Source organism: Hyperolius riggenbachi, chromosome 9 (assembly GCF_040937935.1).
Source record: "Hyperolius riggenbachi isolate aHypRig1 chromosome 9, aHypRig1.pri, whole genome shotgun sequence".
Classification (NCBI taxonomy): Eukaryota; Metazoa; Chordata; class Amphibia; order Anura; family Hyperoliidae; genus Hyperolius; species Hyperolius riggenbachi.
The window spans coordinates 6,993,165-7,013,084 of NC_090654.1; the positions used below are offsets into that span (position 1 = coordinate 6,993,165).

The following is a 19,920-nucleotide window of genomic DNA, read 5'->3' on the forward strand; positions in this document are numbered from 1 at the left end:
TGGTTCAGGACGGCACAACGCTAAATGCAAGCGAATAACGCAGAATTCATACAGTGGGTAGTCTGTCCTTTTTAAGGTAATGTATTTTTTGGACTATAAGACTCACTTTTTCTCCCCCAAAAGTGGAGAATACGGTAAAAGTCACTGCGTCTTATAGTGCAAATGCAGGGAGTTCCCGACTTGTGAATGCCTGCCAATAGGAACTGCCAACCAGCCGCAATGTCGGGGGCTCCCTGTACTGTGCCCATGCAGAGGAGGACACAGGGGGACAAATGGAGGACACAGGGGGACACAAAGGGGCATAGAGGAGGACACAGGAAGACAGAGGAGGACACAAGGGGGACACAGGAGGACACAGGGAAACACAAGAGGTACAAGGGGGCATGAGGTACAAAGGAGGCATAATCCACAAGATGCCCCTTCATCATGGATGCACCAGGTTAGGTATATATTTTTCCCCTGGTTTTGTCCTCTAAACCTGGGTGCGTCTTATGGTCAGGAGCGTCTTATAGTCCTCAAAAAATACGGAATTTGGATTATTGTTTGGTGCGAATCATTAGAAATAGTGACTCTGTCTCCCCTCCTTCTAAATAATCACTAAACGATCTATTCAAGGGCGTAGCTAAGGAGCTGTGGGCCCCGATGCAAGTTTTACATGACCCCCCCCCCCCCCCCCCCCCAAGCACTCCATACATAACAATTGATACGGCGCACCAACACCTGCCAATGGCAACTACAGTGTCAGGGAAGGGGATGGGGAGCAGATTGTTAATGATTACTACTAGTAATCAAAGTACTTCAAAGCATCTACAGAAGTGATCATTACCACCACAGGGCCAATAAAGAGCTAATACTGCGGGTGAGAGAGGGCCATACGGGGCCCTGGTGCGGTCGAGACCTCTGCAATCCCTATTGCTCTGCCACTGCATGTATTCATAAATAAAAATGAGGAATGAAGCGCTACTTGTGACAGTTATTTGAAAAGCAGCGGATGGCGTTTGCTCACAATATGTGCGCGCTCCAATGCAGGAAATAAGGCTGGGATCACACTTGAGGCTGCAGGAAACAGCTGCATTTTTCCGTGGACATTTCCACCGTTTTGTCACACTTTTGGCTGACTGTCGGCAAAAGGGAATTGCAAAAAAAAATAAATAGAGGCAGTATTTTTTTTTCCTGCCTCAGGAAAACACACATTAGCTGCACTTCCCAGCAAATCTCCATAGGGAAGCATTATTGCCATTTTCAACTGTGGTTTTGCACTGCGGGAAGAAATCTTCCCAGTGTGACCCCATCCACAGAACGTCACATGCACACAACGGATCTGTACAGGTGTGTTCAGCTGAGCCCTTCTAAGGCCTGGAACCCATTACAAATCACAAATCGCTATCGCTAGCGTTTTTAACCATTTCAGCCCGCTGGTATTTTTCACCTTATGGACGAGACAAATTTTCACATTTCAGAGCTCCTCCCATTCATTCCCCAATAACGTTATCACTACTTATCACAAAGAAATGATCTATACCTTATTTTTTCTGCCACCAATTAGGCTTTCTTTGGGTGGTACATTATGTTAAAAATGATTTTATTCTAAATGCATTTTAACAGAAATAATTAAGAAAAAAATGATAAAAATATATATCAGATTTCGGCCATTATAGTTTTAAAATACCACATGCTACCGTAATTAAAATCCACACATTTTATTTGCCCATTTGTCCCGGTTATTGCAATGTTAAATATATCCCTAGTATAATGTATGGTGACAATATTTTTTGGGGAAATGAAGGTACATTTTTTCAGTTTTACACTCATTGCTAATTTTAAGCCCATACATTTATAATAATAATATGCACTCTTGACATACATATTCATTTTTAATGTATTCCCCTAAAGTCAGTAGGTGTAATTTTAATATTTGGTGACAAGATGTCCCCGCTGAACAAATCCTATGTAGCGTATAAGTACACTACATAGTGAACAATATGTTACTACATTGTAAAAAGGGAAGTGATGATGCAGGCTTCAATGGAAACCTGTGATCATGGTGTCCTGCGGGTAGATTAATGAATGGGAAATTTGTTCCCATTCATAAATCTAACGATCGGCGGCGGTAATCGGCGGTGGGAGATAGCGCGGCGGCTCTATTTAAGAATAAACACTGTTTTTGAACAAAAACAGTGTTTATTCTCGGCGGACATGTACGGATTGGCACAGGGGACTTTTCTCCCCTGCAGCTCATCCCCCCTAGTACGCAGCAACATCGCGATCGTGGGCTTTTGCCGCATGATTACCCACACAGCCCCCCAAGCTGCAGGGACATGATTATCGCATCCCTGCGGCAGTAGCAGGTGCATAAATGGTTAATGAGCATTTTGTAAGCGATTTCATGAGCGGTTTCTGGCGATTCTGGTAGCGATTTTAAGAAGTGTAAGCTTTTTGCCAGCAATTGTGTAGTGATTTGCAATTAACGTTTTTAATTCTGATTGGTCCTTTCAATTAATTTAAATTTTTCACAGTGTGCAGTAATGTAAAAACGCTAGCAAATCACTCTGTGTACTGATTGATGAGCGATTACGCCAGCGTTTATATACTTTACATTGCAAAATAGCTAACACTAACGCAAAACGCTAATGCTCAAAAATGCTGCAAGTCCTGCGTTTGTGATTTTATAATCGCAATCGCTCCAGTGGAATTTGGCACATCTATTAACATTAGCTGAGCTTTTAGGGAAATTGCTAGCATTTAAATCACTCCCTAAACGCTCAAAAGATCTAGTGGGTTCCAGCCCCAATAGCAGCCACATCGGTCGGAGACTTCTAATGGAGGTGACAGCTCTGGAACGCAGGCACCATAGGAGGAACGGAAAAGCTCTATAGGACCCAGAGCCTTCTGAAACCTTAGTTGAGTATTTTTTTTGTTTTGGCTTCAGAATCACTTTAACACCACCAACGTATGAAGCGAATGACTTAATGCTGACGATGAGAGAGAGCAGTCAGAACACAACGTACGCCAATGCTTGCTGCATATTGGTGTGATGTGCTTGGAGTCCAGGCCTGACCACCAGGGGGAGCTGCACTAGATTATAGGCTGATAGTGTATTACATGTATTATAGCTATATAGTCAGATACCACAGGACACCTTCACAGGTCATGTGGAGTCCAGGCCTGACCACCAAGGGGAGCTGCACTAGATTATAGGCTGATAGTGTATTATATGTATTATAGATATATAGTCAGATACCACAGGACACCTTCACAGGTCTTGTGGAGTCTAGACCTGACCACCAGGGGGAGCTGCACTATATTATAAGCTGATAGCGTATTATATGTATTATAGATATATAGTCAGATACCACAGGACACCTTCACAGGTCTTGTGGCGTCCAGGCCTGACCACCAGGGGGTGCTGCACTATATTATAGTTTGATAGTGTATTATAGATATATAGTCAGATACCACAGGACACCCTCACAGGTCTTGTGGAGTCCAGGCCTAACCACCAGGGGGAGCTGCGCTATATTATAGGCTGATAGTGTATTATATGTATTATAGATATACAGTCAGATACCACAGGACACCCTCACAGGTCTTGTGGAGTCCAGGCCTGACCACCAGGGGGAGCTGCACTAGATTATAGGCTGATAGTGTATTATATGTATTATAGATATATAGTCAGATACCACAGGACACCCTCACAGGTCTTGTGGAGTCCAGGCCTGACCACCAGGGGGAGCTGCACTATATTATAGGCTGATAGTGTATTATATGTATTATAGATATATAGTCAGATACCACAGGACACCCTCACAGGTCTTGTGGAGTCCAGGCCTAACCACCAGGGGGAGCTGCACTATATTATAGGCTGATATGGGCAGCACGGTGGCGTAGTGGTTAGCTCTCTCGCCTTGCAGCGCTGGGTCCCTGGTTCGAATCCCAGGCAGGGCACTATCTGCAAAGAGTTTGTATGTTCTCTCCGTGTCTGCATGGGTTTCCTCCGGGCACTCCGGTTTCCTCCCACATTCCAAAAACATACAGATAAGTTAATTGGCTCCCCCTAAAAATTAGCCCTAAAACTACAGTACTTATACTACATAATATAGACATATGGCAATGGTAGGGATTAGATTGTGAGCTCCTTTGAGGGACAGTTAGTGACAAGACAATATATATATATATATATATATACACTGTACAGCGCTGCGTAATATGTCGGCGCTATATAAATACTAAATAATAATAATAATAATAAGTGTATTATATGTATTATAGATATATAGTCAGATGCCACAGGATACCTTTACAGTGCTATACTTAACATTGAGGCTGAATTGCCTCAGAACTCAGCAGAAATGCTGCAGGACCCACGTTGGCGTTTGGGAGAAAATCGCATCGCTCTGGTGTGATCTATCCCATCCAAATACATTAGCCAAGCGCTTTTCAACCCACTGGCATTTTTAAAAGCGCTCAGAAACGCTCTTTGGTGTGCAGAAGCTCTTCAACAGAAAGTGTTCCTGTATGCAGAGTAAACCACGTGAGATTTTCTGATCCAGCAGCAAAAGAGCTACCGACAGCTTCACCTTCTGACTCCTGCCTCTCTTATCTAAAACTTATAAAGCCCCATACACACGAGGCACAGATGTCTCACAAGTGACAGCTCGTCGCCAGGTCCCTCTGTGCAGCAGCCGTACACACGGCGCACAGAGGGACAGAGATGCGGCGGAAGCTGTCGCTGAAGGTTCCTCCCCACCCCCCTTCCCCGCCGGAAGCTCCGTGAATAGTGTATTGTGTTGGTGACGCTAGTCTGCATACACACGCAGTACGCGTGGCGGACTAGCGACAGTTGCGGCGAAGTTGCGGCGACAGCTGTTGCCAGCGACTGGCCATGTGCTGTGCTGCATTCACCACTTGCCGGTGTAGTGTCAGAATGGGAAGCCCTGCAGATTGGGCAGCTCTGTTGGTTCTGCGCATGCGGATGTAGTACATGCGTGCTGCGTCATCCCCCCCTCGCTGCAGCGTGAAGGAACTTCGGTAAAGAGTGTAATTTTAGTGCTGCTCTGCTCCGCCCCTCACCGCCGAATTGAAATAGTTGGTTGAGTGCAGCAACAGCACATCCCCCCTCCCAGCATCCTCTATCAGGCAATACAAGGCTATAACCCAATCAGCACCTCTCTAATTCTATGCAGAAAATGATGCGGAGGATATCAGGGAGGGCAGTAGGAGGCTATTATGCTGATGACAGTGCTGGTGGTGGGCGGAGACAGCAGCAGCAGAAACACGGGCATGCGTCTCACATTGTCACGCTCTGATGACGTGTAGCCCGATGCTCTAGTACGTGATGACTTTTCCCTTCAGCGTGCTGGGCTACTCTCGGGCCACCCATTCTGACATTACACCGGCTGCAGTGCTGGCTGGATGCGGGGAAGACGAGCGGAGCAGATCAGCTTATCTGTGATCAGCTGTCTGCTGCCCGCTGTCCCCAGTATCTCATGGCTGTGTGCATAGAGGAGAGCGCCCCTCCCCTCCTCTCTTCTCCATGTGACATTGAGGGGCGGGGCTGAATGATGAGAGCAACCGGGGAATTCAGAAGATTCCAGAAGATAGTAGAGATGGGAAGTCCGGATCCTTTCAAGGATTCGGATGATTCGAATCGGATCATTGAAAAGATCCGGATCTTTGAACCGAATCTTTGAATCATTTTACTAGGGAAGCAGACTGGGGGTGAAATGACTAGCAGGACAGGACTTTTCCTGCACTGTACATTCTGTTCAAGCCTGGCTGCTAGTATAGCAAGCTGTGTGTCAACTTCACTGATAGATTTCACTTTTAGTTCTGTTTAAAGACATGATATGTAGACTCCTGCAGAATGATAAGATAACCTTTCCCCACCTAAAGAGAAAGGTTTAGCAAGCAAGGGGCCTTATCCCCTCCAGAGTTAAGTTAACAGTTGTTAACATTTTATGGCCTGCCCATCTGATTCTCCCTGAGCATGCTGGGTATTCTGTAAATTTGAGCTTTATTTATTTACCAAGGCAAGGGACCCTAAAGGTAATTAGACAATGTGCACCCCCCCACCCACAAACAAGGGACCGGGACAGCAGGCAGACCCCTTCAGTCAGCAACACATGTAATGCGGCAGCGTTTCCCCAGACAATTCACATAATGCGGCAGCGTTTCCCCAGACAATTCACATAATGGCGCAGCTTTTCCCCGGACAATTCACATAATGGTGCATTCCTGTAACTTTGCTCGAAGTCGCGGCAAAGTGCGCATGCATGGCTCATCCACGCTCCTGGAAAGATGACAAAGGCCATCTCTGTAAGCTTACTGCACACACGCAGTTCAGTCATCAAAGAACCGCGCATGCACAGCAAGCTTACGGAGACGGCCTGTGCTATTTTGCCAGGAGCGCTTACGAGCCGTGCATGTGCACTTTACTGCGACTTCGAGCAAAGTTACAGGATTTCGGGAGCTCTAGCTGGATGACTGACCGGGACCCTGAGGGACCTTGGAAACTACAGGGGGCTAGAGGAAGCCCCAGGTATGTTAAAAAGTATTTTTTTCTTTTTGAGTTCAGGGTCTATTAACCTTCTTGGGGGTAATCCCGAGCTGAGCTCGGAGTATACCGCCACGGAGGATTTCTCAGGCCCTGCTGGGCAAATTTTCATCATTTTTTTAAAAAAACACGCAGCTAGCACTTTGCTAGCTGCGTGTTATATACGATCGCCGCTGATCCGCCGCTACGCCCCCCCCCCGACCCCTTGCGCAGCCTGGCCAATCAGTGCCAGGCAGCGCTGAGGGGTGGATCGGGACACCGTCTGAAACACGTCATGAAATGACGTCATCGCGATCGTCGCCATGGCGACGGGGGAAGCCAAGCAGGAAATCCTGTTCTGAACGGGATTTCCTGTTTGCGCTGATCGCCAGAGGCGATCGGAGGGTGTGGGGGAATCCTGCTGCACAGCGGCTATCATGTAGCTAGCGATAGGCTAGCTACATGATTTAAAATAAAAAAAAATTAAAAATAGTGCTGCGCCGCCCCCCCTGGCGATTTTTTTGTAACGCCAGGGAGTAAATGTTCAGAACATAAAGATAAATAATAATTCCATTATTTAACTACTTTCACCTCCTGGACGTGGAAGCTACGTCCAGGAGGCCAGGTGCGTTCCCACGGCCGATGTCGCACGTACACGCGCGCTTCCGGCCCGCGGTTCATTAGCCAGGGAATAAGTGAATCGGGCCATGGTGCCCGATCACTGATTCCTCTCCCCCGCAAAATAAAGCGACAGCTTCTCTCGGAAGCTTCGCTTTTTCTGCTTCCTACGTCCCCATACGTCCCTCTAAGCGTAAATAGCTTAGAGTGACGTCATTGTAAACAAACTCAAAAAGTAAAACTACATCTAAATGTAAAAAAAAATAAAAATACACATATATTTACAAAAAAAATATATATATTATTTCTATCCCACCCTCCCAATAAATACCCACATAAAATGTTTAAAAAAAAAAAGAAACAAAAAACATTACAATAAAAAACAAAAAACACATTAATATTTGCCTAAGGGTCTAAACTTTTTAAAGTGAACCAGAGACGAAGCACCCTCATGTATTTTACCATAGAAATCAGTGGGAACATTAGAGAAAACACCTACCCTGCTCTCTGTTCCATCCTCACTGCTAAAAGTGTCTGTTATCTAGCTGAGATAAGAATCCCGGACTGAGCATTGAGTTTGGCTTTGCTATAATGACTCAGCTATAATGATTTCTGAGCAAAGCCAGCAGGGGGCAGGCTTGGACTTGAAAAGACACAAAAGAACACAGTCTCAGCTATAATCTTTCTGTAGCAAAGCCAGCCGACTGCTTAGTCGGGATTCTTATCTTAGAGGTGATAACAGGCAAATTAAACAGAGAACAATGTAACAAAGAGCAGATTAGGTGTTTACTGTCATGTTCCCACTGATTTATAAGGTAAAATACATGAGGGTGCTTCATCTCTGGTTCTCTTTAAATATCTATGTAAAGATGAAATATTTCTTTTTTTTATTATTATAAGCTTGTAAATAGTGATGGATGCAAACCGGAAAAAACTTTTATTTCCAAATAAAATATTGTCGCCATACATTGTGATAGGGACATAATTTAAACGGTGTAATAACCGGGACAAATGGGCAAATACAATACGAGGGTTTTAAATATGAAGGCATGTATTATTTTAAAACTATAATGGCCGAAAAGTGAGAAATAATGAATTTTTTCCATTTTTTTCTTATTCTTCCTGTTAAAATGCGTTTGCAATAAAGTGGCTCTTAGCAAAATGTACCCCCCAAAGAAAGCCTAAATGGTGGTGGAAAAAAACGAGGTATAGATCAGTTCATTGTGATAAGAAGTGATAAAGTTATAGGCTAATGAATGGGAGGTGAACATTTGAATTAAAACATGGTATAGCGCTCAACAACCATTTCTAAACCCACATAGAACCAGTCCATAATATCTTAAAACATGATCCTGGAAAACTTAAAGAGAACCAGAGATGAAGCAACCTCATGTATTTTACCTTATAAATCAATGGGAACATGACAGTAAACACCTAATCTGCTCTTTGTTACATTGTTCTCTGTTTAATTTGCCTGTTATCACCTCTAAGATAAGAATCCCGACTAAACAGTCGGTCTAGCTTTGCTACAGAATGATTATAGCTGAGACTGTGTTCTTTGCTGTCTTCAAGTCCAAGCCTGCCCCCTGCTGGCTTTGCTCAGGAATCATTATAGCTGAGTCATTATAGCAAAGCCAGACTCAATGCTCAGTCCGGGATTCTTATCTCAGCTAGATAACAGACACTTTTAGCAGTGAGGATGGAACAGAGAGCATGGTAAATGTTTTCTCTAATGTTCCCACTGATTTCTATGGTAAAATACACAAGGGTGCTTCGTCTCTGGTTCACTTTAAAGTCCAAGTATAAAAAGTCCTTCATTCATCAGATCTTCTTTGCAAAATTATGATAAACTTTATACGCTCACCAGATCTATAGGCCAACCTATATTGATCGGCAAAACACGCTTGTGACACTTTGTCAGTAATCCCACACGACCAGGCTGCTCCAATCACGCCTCCTCAATGTTCAGGACATGAAAATGAAACACACATCCATAGGGTAATACTGTATGGCAGCTTGATTCACCACTCCCTTTATAAGATCTATCTCCAGTGGTTCCAATCTTCCAAAGTTAAATGCGCATATCAAAACATCACAAAGCCGGCTGGCATCTCCTTCACTCCATAGGCTCCGCCCAACTAGTTTCGTCAAAACGACTCATCAGGGGCATGGCCTATCGGAGCAGGAGACGCAGCTAAATACAACAGTTCAGTCACATGATCCATCACATGACACGGACCTACCGCCCACCTCAGCGTCTTTCATTGGTCTTTATCTGCCGCTTCTCATTGGTGCAGTGCTGTGCTACGGGGAATCTGGACACTACATTTCCCATACTTCCTAGCTATTTTCCGCCATATCTCACAAAGTTGTGAAAGTCCTACAATACCCATACTGCTGTCTGTCATCCCCACCCACCTATACCTAGCCTATCCAGCAACGGAAATCCGTACTACTGAGGGAATACACCACCCATATTATCCATTGCAGCGCAGCTTATATATCCCTAAGGCAGCACATAAAAATAAAAATAAACATAAAAATAAAATAAAATTAAAATTAAACGCCCACCCATGCGATCCAACACTAAAATTAAAAGGTGACATGTATATACATGTACACATACATATCTCTCAGGTATAGGTGGGTGGGGATGACAGACAGCAGTATGGGTATTGTAGGACTTTCACAACTTTGTGAGATATGGCGGAAAATAGCTAGGAAGTATGGGAAATGTAGTGTCCAGATTCCCCGTAGCACAGCACTGCACCAATGAGAAGCGGCAGATAAAGACCAATGAAAGACGCTGAGGTGGGCGGTAGGTCCGTGTCATGTGATGGATCATGTGACTGAACTGTTGTATTTAGCTGCGTCTCCTGCTCCGATAGGCCATGCCCCTGATGAGTCGTTTTGACGAAACTAGTTGGGCGGAGCCTATGGAGTGAAGGAGATGCCAGCCGGCTTTGTGATGTTTTGATATGCGCATTTAACTTTGGAAGATTGGAACCACTGGAGATAGATCTTATAAAGGGAGTGGTGAATCAAGCTGCCATACAGTATTACCCTATGGATGTGTGTTTCATTTTCATGTCCTGAACATTGAGGAGGCGTGATTGGAGCAGCCTGGTCGTGTGGGATTACTGACAAAGTGTCACAAGCGTGTTTTGCCGATCAATATAGGTTGGCCTATAGATCTGGTGAGCGTATAAAGTTTATCATAATTTTGCAAAGAAGATCTGATGAATGAAGGACTTTTTATACTTGGACTTTAAGTTTTCCAGGATCATGTTTTAAGATATTATGGACTGGTTCTATGTGGGTTTAGAAATGGTTGTTGAGCGCTATACCATGTTTTAATTCATTTGTTTATTGAGGTACACACTCAATTAGGTATATAGCGATCCAATTTGCTGTGAGGAATATATATATATATATATATAGTGTGGATATATTGTTTTAGCGAAAGGGAGGAGCGCACAAGACCTTCAAATCAAAGGGGGGTGAACATTGCTCGGATGCATAAAGTGAAAACGGCCGAGGGCTGAAGTGGTTAATGGTATGCTAATACAGAATTAATTAATTATCTCATCAGCCACCCTGACTGTGACATCACATCACTGTCTGTGTACTGCTCCTCTCCCTTGTGACTTGTCTGAGGGGAGGGCGCTCATCACATTCAAATATACACATTAATTGGGCACTTGGCTTGTATGAGTGACATGACTCACTTTACTTGACTATGACCACAGGCTGGGGCCAGCACAGGCTAATCCACCATACATTGTCTCCTGCCTGACTCCTCCTGGTTGCTGACTCACAGGACAGGAGACGGCGAGACGCTGAGGCCCATTCAGCCAGCTTCAGGGGGGCGGGCTCACAGGCCGCTGATGTCAACTGTGAACCGAATCGTTCATTGTGATGATCCGGATGATTCGACTCACAAAAAAGATCTGGATGAAAGATCCGAATTGTTCATGATCCGGACAACACTAGAAGACAGGTAGCTATATGGGGGAAGGGGGAAGAGACGCTGCAGGGAGAAGTATGTTTAGAAGAGGGAGAAGTGTTCAGAGCTGAACATGCTGCAGAGATTCTGCTCACTTCCAGCTCACACTGTCTGTCACAGGATCAGATTCCCCAATGCTGCTGCTGGCCATGTGTGTACAGGATACACTCACCCTCTCTGCAGTGTCCAGCTGGGAGCTCTCTCACCTTCTTACTGTACACCTACATGAAGCTGCTGCATGATTATGTGGGGGTTGTAAGAGCTGGGCTTCCTGGGTGATAGGAGAGCACACAGGGGGAGTTGAGCACTGTTCCAGTGTGATGATGCTGCCTTCTGTGTCACCAACACCCCTGCCCCTCTCCCATTCCCTGTCACTCTCCATTCCACCCTCGTCATGCTATCTCCCTTTATCCCCATTCCCTCTTCCTGTCTCTAAATGTTCTACCCCTCTCTGCCTCTCTACCCTATCTTTCCTTCCCTCAAATATCTCCCTCTCCAAAAGCATCCCATCCTACTTTCACTTTTAAAGTGGACCTGAACTCTTACACAGGACAAAGGGAAAACGTGCTGAAATGCACCCTGTATGTATTTAGAGAGCTTGGCCTAATTCCCCCTCATCTGTGTCTAATCACAAGATGTAATTTGATCTCTCCCCTGTGCCACCTGATTGCCACGGCATATAAGGCATATAAGCTCATTTGAAGGCACAGGATGTTAGCAATATGTCTGCTTCCATGAAAGCAGGAAGTAGACACACTGCAGATGTATTGCAGGATTTGTATCAACTGCAACAAAGAAATGTTTTTCTTTAAATGTTCTTATGCTGTTGCCTATCTTTTAGAGCAGAGAAGAAGTTCAGGTCCGCTTTAAAGTGGCCATTACCGATACAATCCTCCGGACAATCAATAATCCTGGACCACTGATGAAACCATACAAGTGCATCCAATTTGATCAAATTGATGGAATCGATCCGAAAAACATCAATTCCATTAATTTGAGCAAATTGGATAGCCGCTTTCCTTCCATTAGTGGGCCCGGAAGATCGTTTCTGATCAATGTTATTATCAAATCAGACGATCAATCGTCTGGAGAATTGTATAATTCTTTAACCACTTGCTGACCGCCCACTATCTATGGGCGGCGGCAAAGTGGCATGCCCAGGACCACGTAACGCTGATGGGCGTCGGGTCCTGGGACTCGTTCTGGCCGGGGATCGCGCGCTGTGATGCACGCGCATCCGCCGGCAATAGGCTTCGCCCACCCGCGACGTCAACCCACCGGCGGTTCGGAAGCGCTGGCGGGTTGTTAACCCCCTTGATCGCCGCATTACAAGCGTATAATAAGCTTTGTAATGTATACAAAGCGTAGTATACAGGCTGCCTCCTGCCCTGGTGGTCCCAGTGATCAAGGGACCACAAGGGCAGGCTGCAGCCACGCAGGTGAGCACCCAAGCACACTGAACTGCCCCGCCTGCCCCCTGATCACCACACACCCTCAGATCGCCCTTAGACCCCCCCCCCCCCCCCCCGATCACCTCACCAGTGCATTGCTTGCATCTATTCTCCCCTCTAATCACACGCTGATCACCTATCAATCACCCCGTCACCCCCTGTCTCTGCTACCCATCAGATCAGACCCTATTCTGCCCCTTGCGGGCACCCAATCACCCGCCCACACCCTCAGATAGCCACCCAGACCCTCTCTAAACAACTCGCCGGTGCACTGCTTGCACATATTCTCCCCTCTAATCACCCACTGATCACCCATCAATCACCCCCTGTCACTGCTACCCATCATACCCATCAGATCAGACCCTCATCTGCCCCTTGCGGGCACTCAATGACCGGCCCACACCCTCAGATCGCCCTCAGATACCCCCGATAACCTCCCCAGTTCATTGCTTAAATCTATTCCCCCCTCTATTCACACCCTGAGACACCCATCAATCACCTCCTGTCACCCCCTAGCACACCTACCCATCAAATCAGGCACTAATTTGCCCCGTGTGGGCTCCTGATCACTCGGCCAAACCCTCAGATCCCCCTCAGACCCCCTTCCGATCACCTCCCCAGTGCATTGATTGCATCTATTCTCCCCTCTAATCACCCCCTGAGACACCTGTCAATCACCTCCTGTCACCACCTGTCACCCCCTAGCACTCCTATCCATCAGATCAGGCCCTAATCTGCCCCCCGCGGGCTTCTGATCACCCGGCCAAACCCTCACCCGCCCCACCGCAGTGACAGAATTTTTTTTTTTTGATCGCTGCTGGTACAACTTAATTGTGGCTAAGACCAACTGTTATGCCACACAATACGCAACCGCCAATCCAAGAAGCTACTATGCCCAGCCTTTCTGGTGGAAGCCACTCCAAGTTTCCGAACGTAACATTTTTTGGGGCCTTCTCCTTAACATGGGTCTTGTCAAAAAGAATGTGTTGCGGTCTTATTGGTCTACGCACCCAATACATCACATGCCCATGTTCTCTGCTGCCATGTCCAGGTCACAATTTGAGAACATCATGCGCTTCCTGCACTTCAGTGCCAATACAACCTGTCCTCTAAGAGGCCACCTTGCTTATGACTGGTTCCACAAAATTCGGCCCTTCATAGACCACCTGTCATCAAAATTTGCAGATGCTTATACCCTTGAACAGTCAATTTGAGGCATTTGGTTTCTAGACTACTCCCCAAGGTATTCCATTAGGTGTATGACGAGTTCATAGAAGATTTTATTTTTTGTCAAAATTTAGCAGAAATTGATTTTCATTTTTTTTTTTTTTTTTTTTTCACAAAGTGTCATTTTCCACTAACTTGTGACAAAAAATAAAATCTTCTATGAACTCACCATACACCTAACGGAATACCCTAAACCGTGAGGAGTCTAGAAACCAAATGCCTGAAAATGACCTGTGAATAGGACTTTGGGCCCCTTAGCGCAGTTAGGCTGCAAAAAAGTGCCACACATGTGGTACCGCCGTACTCAGGAGAAGTAGTATAATGTGTTTTGTGGTGTATTTTTACACATACCCATGCTGGGTGGGAGAAATATCTCTGTAAATGACATTTTTTTATTTTTTTACACACAAATGTCCATTTACAGAGATATTTCTCCCACCCAGTATGGGTATGTATAAAAATACACGGCAAAACACATTATACTACTTCTTCTGAGTACGGCGATACCACATGTGTGGCACTTTTTTGCACCCTAACTGCGCTAAGGGGCCCAAAGTCCAATGAGTACCTTTATTTTGACATAAAATAAAATTTTCTATGAACTCACCATACTTCTAACTGAATACATTGATGTGTCTTCTTTCTAAAATGGGGTCATTTGTGGGGTTCCTATACTGTCCTGGCATTTTAGGGGCCCTAAACCGTGAGGAGTAGTCTTGAAACTAAATGTCTCAAAATGACATGTGAAATCCTAAAGGTACTCATTGGACTTTGGGCCCCTTAGCGCAGAGATATTTCTCCCACCCAGCATGGGTATGTGTAAAAATACACCCCAAAACACATTATACTATTTCTCCTGAGTACGGCGATACCACATGTGTGGCACTTTTTTGCAGCCTAGTGCTAAGGGGCCCAAAGTTTTATGAGCACCTTTAGGCTTTACAGGGGTGCTTACAATTTAGCACCCCCCAAAATGCCCGGACAGTAAACGCACCCCACAAATGACCCCATTTTGGAAAGTAGACATCTCAAAGTATTCAGAGAGGGGCATGGTGAGTCCGTGGCAGATTTCATTTTTTTTGTCACAAGTTGGCAGAAATGGAAACTTTTTTTAATTTTTTTTTTTTTGTCACAAAGTGTCATTTTCTGCTAACTTGTGACAAAAAATAAAATCTTCTATGAACTCACCATGCCTCTTAGTGAATACTTTGGGATGTCTTCTTTCCAAAATGGGGTCATTTGGGGGGTATTTATACTATCCTGGAATTTTAGCACCTCATGAAACCTGACAGGTGCGCAGAAAAGTCAGAGATGCTTCAAAATGGGAAAACTCACTTTTTGCACCATAGTTTGTAAACGCTATAACTTTTACCCAAACCAATAAATATACACTTATTGGATTTTTTTTATCAAAAACATGTAGCAGAATAAATATGGACAAAAATGTATATAGAAATTTTACTTTATTTGAAAAATGTCAGCACAGAAAGTTAAAAAAAATAATTTTTTGGGCAAAATTCATGTCTTTTTTTGATGAATATAATAAAAACTAAAAATCACAGCAGCAATCAAATAGCACCAAAATAAATATGTAAGGGACAAGAAAAGGAGGTAAAATTAATTTAGATAGTAGGTTGTATGAGCAAGCAATAAACTGTTAAAGCTGCAGTGGTCTGAATGGAAAACAAGTGTCTGGTCCTTAAAGAGAGTCTGAAGCGAGAATAGATCTCGCTTCAGACCTCATATATAGCAGGGGCATGCGTGCCCCTGCTAAAACGCCGCTATCCCGCGGCTTAACGGGGGTCCCTTACCCCCCGAAATCCCCTCCGGGATGCGGGGGATCGCTTCCTGGTCGGGGCAGGGCTAACCGCCTCAGCCCTGCCCCATGCACGTCTGTCAGTGCGTATCTCCGCCTCTCCCCCGCCCCTCTCAGTCTTCCTTCACTGAGAGGGGCGGGGGAGAGGCAGCGATGCGCGTCTGATAGACGCGCATGGAGGCAGGGCTGCAGCCGTTAGCCCTTGCCTCCAGGAAGAACAAAATCTACGACCAAGTTGGTCGTAGATTTTGCGGGGGGTTGGGTTTGGGGGTGAAGGGACCCCCGTTTAACCGCGGGATAGCGGCGTTTTAGCAGGGGCACGACATGTTTCGGGGTTTCCCCCTTTCTCAAGCTGTTTTATGACTGCAGTCCTTAAGTGGTTAAGTATTTATATAGTGCTACTAATAATGCTGCTGTTGTATTATGTGACTTTACTTTAATCAAGACACTGTCAGGCTGATTGAAACACAATGTATTTTTTAGCCATCTGAATATTTAAAGGGAACCAGAGAAGAACAGTCTTTAAAAAATCAAAAAAGATGTTATACATACCTGGGGCTTCCTCCAGCCCCATAAGCCTGAATCGCTCCCACGCCACCGTCCTCTGCTGCCTCTATCGCCGGTACCGGGTCCCGGTACTTCCGGCGGACGTGGCCAATTGTACGCAAGAGCAGGGACTCCCTCCATATCCTTACGCATGCGCCTGCGCAGTATGGAGGGAGCGCACTGCGCTTGCCTCGACAGGCCGAAATGATGGGACCCGGTACCGGCGGACAGAGGCAGCGGTGGATGGCGGTGTGGGAGCGATTCAGGATTATGGGGCTGGAGGAAGCCCCAGGTATGTATAAAAGCTTTTTTCCATCGTCTCTGGTTCTCTTTAAAGAGACCCTGAACTGAAAAAAATACTTTTTAACATACTTCTAGCCCCTCCGGCGTCCTGAGGGTCCCTATCAGTCGTCTGGCTGGAGCTCCCGAAGTCCTGTGACTTTGCTAGAAGTTGAAGCAAAGTGCACATGGGCGGCCCGTCTGCTCTCCTGGCAAGATGGTGTAGGCCGTCTCTGTAAGCTTACTGCACACGGGCAGGACAGTCCTCAGGGAACCGTACATGCGCAGTAAGCTTACGGAGATGGGGGGGCGCACTTGGGCAGCTCAGCCTCTGTTGATGGTGGACCTTGTCCCGGCCCTGGTGCTGCCCATAAAAAAAATAAATCAGCTTTGCTGTCACCCCTCCTCAGGCAAATAAGTAACTGGTTGTTCTGGATTCCGAGAATCAGAGACTTTGGACTTTCATTTCCTGTCCTGCTGCCAGCGATGGCGTCTGCTATTCTGAGCGAGGAGCTGAAGTGTCCCGTCTGTCTGACCATTTATACAGATCCTGTAATGCTGAGATGTGGTCACAACCTCTGCCGGGTCTGTATTGATCGTGTGCTGGACTCACAGGAGGGGTCTGCAGGTTATTCCTGTCCTGAATGTAGAGAGAAGTACAAGGAACGGCCTGCATTACACAGGGACATTGCTCTGAGGAACATAGCAGAGCGTTTCCTGACTACTCAGCCACATCAGGAGGAGGCCGGAGTCCATTGTACTTACTGTGTGGACTCTCCTGTACCTGCTGTTATATCCTGTCTGCACTGTGACGCTTCTATGTGTGATAAACACCTGAGAGTCCACAGCAAGGCACCAGAACACGTCTTATGTGCCCCCACCACCTCCCCGGAGACCAGGAAATGCTCCGTCCATAAGAAGATCCTAGAGTATTACTGCACTGAGGATGCTGCCTGCGTCTGTGTAACCTGCACTCTGGCTGGAGAACATCGGGGACACCAGGTGGAGAAACTACAGGAGGCCTCTGAGGAGAAGAAGAAGAAGCTGAGAAATGATCTGCAGACACTGATGGCAGAAACAGAGGAGGCTGAGAAAAGAGTCCAGAGTCTGGAGGAACGCAGGAGAAAAGCACAAGAAAAAGCAGATGGTGAAGCAGAGAGAGTCACTGCCCTGTTTAGAGACCTCAGGAGACGGCTGGAGGAGCTGGAGAAGAGAGTCCTGAGTGACATCATGAGGCAGGTACAATGCTATGATGACATCATCAGACAGTTGGAGATAAAGAAGGAGGAGCTGTCCAGGAAGATGCGTCACATTGAGGAGCTGTGTCACATGACTGATCCACTGACTGTCTTACAGGAATCAGACACAGGTGACTTGTGTGACACGGAGGACAGACATGATGAGCAGCTCCATGATGGAGGGGATCTGGATGTGGCCGGCATCTCACACACATTACACACAGGACTGGCTGATATCATGTCTGGGGTAACTGGGGGGATCTATATACAGCCTGCAGACATATTACTGGATGTAACCACAGCTGCTAATTATCTGCGCATATCAGATGACAGGAAAACTGCATCCTGGTCACATATAGGGCAGAACCGCCCAGAAACACCAGAGAGATTTCTGGGTTATATTTCTCAGGTGTTGAGCATCCAGAGTTTCTCCTCAGGGCGACATTACTGGGAAGTGGATGTTGGGGGATCAGTATGGTGGAGAGTCGGGATGTGTTACCCCAGTATAGCCAGGAGAGACGGGCAGTCAGGGATTGGATGGAATAGCAAGTCCTGGGGTTTGCACAGGGGGTGTAATCTGTACTCAGTGATACATGACAGTGAAGATATCGAGTTACCTGATGGGATCCCCAGTGATAGAGTCAGGAGAGTCAGGATATATCTGGATTATGAGGCTGGGCAGATCTCCTTTTATGCCCTGTGTGACCCCATCAGACACCTCCACACCTTCACTGCCACCTTCACTGAGCCCCTCCATGCTGGAATATGTGTAGGGATTTGTGGAGGTTGTATAAAGATATCTGGAGGAAGTCAGCGGGTGTGAGAGCTCCGCCCACTGGTGACATCACAGGGAGATGTGATTGGCTGATTGTCCTGCCAGTAATTACTAGCTGTCTGTGATTTCCAGGGACAATTCCTGGTTTCTGTCCTGAATCATTATATCCTGATTGTCACATGATTATAATTGTATTTATTTATCTGTAACTGATAATAATCTCTATACTCTGTATTACTTCCAGTGATGAGCCGCCTGTGATAACAATAGCCAGAGCAGCTGCTATGGGCCCTGGTGCAGAGGGAGTGCCCAGGTGGAACTTGATGTATTCACTATTACCTTTCTCGTGTTCCCTCCTCTGTATCACTTTGTCTTAGTGCTCATGGGCTATATACAATGAAGATATCATGAGAATGTAAATTGCCCAATACATTCATATCTGTAAGGTAGGGCAGGTGTCACTGCTCAAGAATGCCTGCATCTGATGGCCCCCAAAAAGTTTTGCTATGGGACCCCACAACCTCTAGCTACGCCACTGAATACCAGTACTTACCAGGGATGCTCACCAAGCTGAATCACAAGTAACACACTTCAAGCTGGAAGTAGGAAGTACGGCGGTGAGAGACTAACAAGCGGCAGGCGGAATTATGGGTACATAACTCCTTCTATCCCCGCCGCACACCTGTGCTAATTAAGCCTCATTTGAATCCTTGTGATTCAGGTCGTGGGCAACCCTGGTATTTACTGACTGTGTCCAGCAGGTGGAGCTTCAGACACCTCATTAGGTTTGTACAGCCCTGCTTAGCAGGTGTGCTTCTGTAATGAGATTACACTGCACTGCAGACTGAAGCTCATACACACCTAGCAACAATCTGTCCAACTATCTTCCAAACTTGTCTGTTGGAAGATAAGTTGGGTGTGTGTACGACTGGCAAGAAACCAGATGACCAACCGATAACAGGTGTGTCCTACCTGATCTTGCACCTCCATTACTGTGCACCCATGCTATGCATCTGAGTGAACCCGACTTGCCTAATCTCCATGTTCCCCTCCAGTGACTGACTAAGCATTACCTTGTACTCATACTGTGCTGTGTGATCTCCATGCTCCATCCAGTGACTAAGCATTACCTTGTACTCATACTGTGCTGTGTGATCTCCATGCTCCATCCAGTGACTAAGCATTACCTTGTACTCATACTGTGCTGTGTGATCTCCATGCTCCATCCAGTGACTAAGCATTACCTTGTACTCATACTGTGCTGTGTGATCTCCATGCTCCATCCAGTGACTAAGCATTACCTTGTACTCATACTGTGCTGTGTGATCTCCATGCTCCCATCCAGTGACTAAGCATTACCTTGTACTCATACTGTGCTGTGTGATCTCCATGCTCCATCCAGTGACTAAGCATTACCTTGTACTCATACTGT

At 46.0% G+C, this 19,920-nt stretch overlaps 2 protein-coding genes across 8 annotated transcripts in view; one reads left to right on the plus strand and one right to left on the minus strand.

The window, feature by feature from the left end:
- Positions 1-19,920, minus strand: part of IQSEC1 (IQ motif and Sec7 domain ArfGEF 1) — a 1,051,066-nt gene that overhangs the window by 433,542 nt on the left and 597,604 nt on the right. The window lies entirely within an intron of this gene.
- Positions 16,962-18,592, plus strand: LOC137533669 (E3 ubiquitin/ISG15 ligase TRIM25-like). The gene has a single exon (XM_068255008.1). The coding sequence runs from the start codon at positions 16,962-16,964 to the stop codon at positions 18,534-18,536; it is 1,575 nt and encodes a 524-aa protein (XP_068111109.1). The 3' UTR covers positions 18,537-18,592.

What these genes read in the sequence shown, in the direction of transcription:
- LOC137533669 (XM_068255008.1), top strand. Translation starts at nt 16,962, where the DNA reads ATGGCGTCTGCTATTCTGAGCGAGGAGCTGAAGTGTCCCGTCTGTCTG.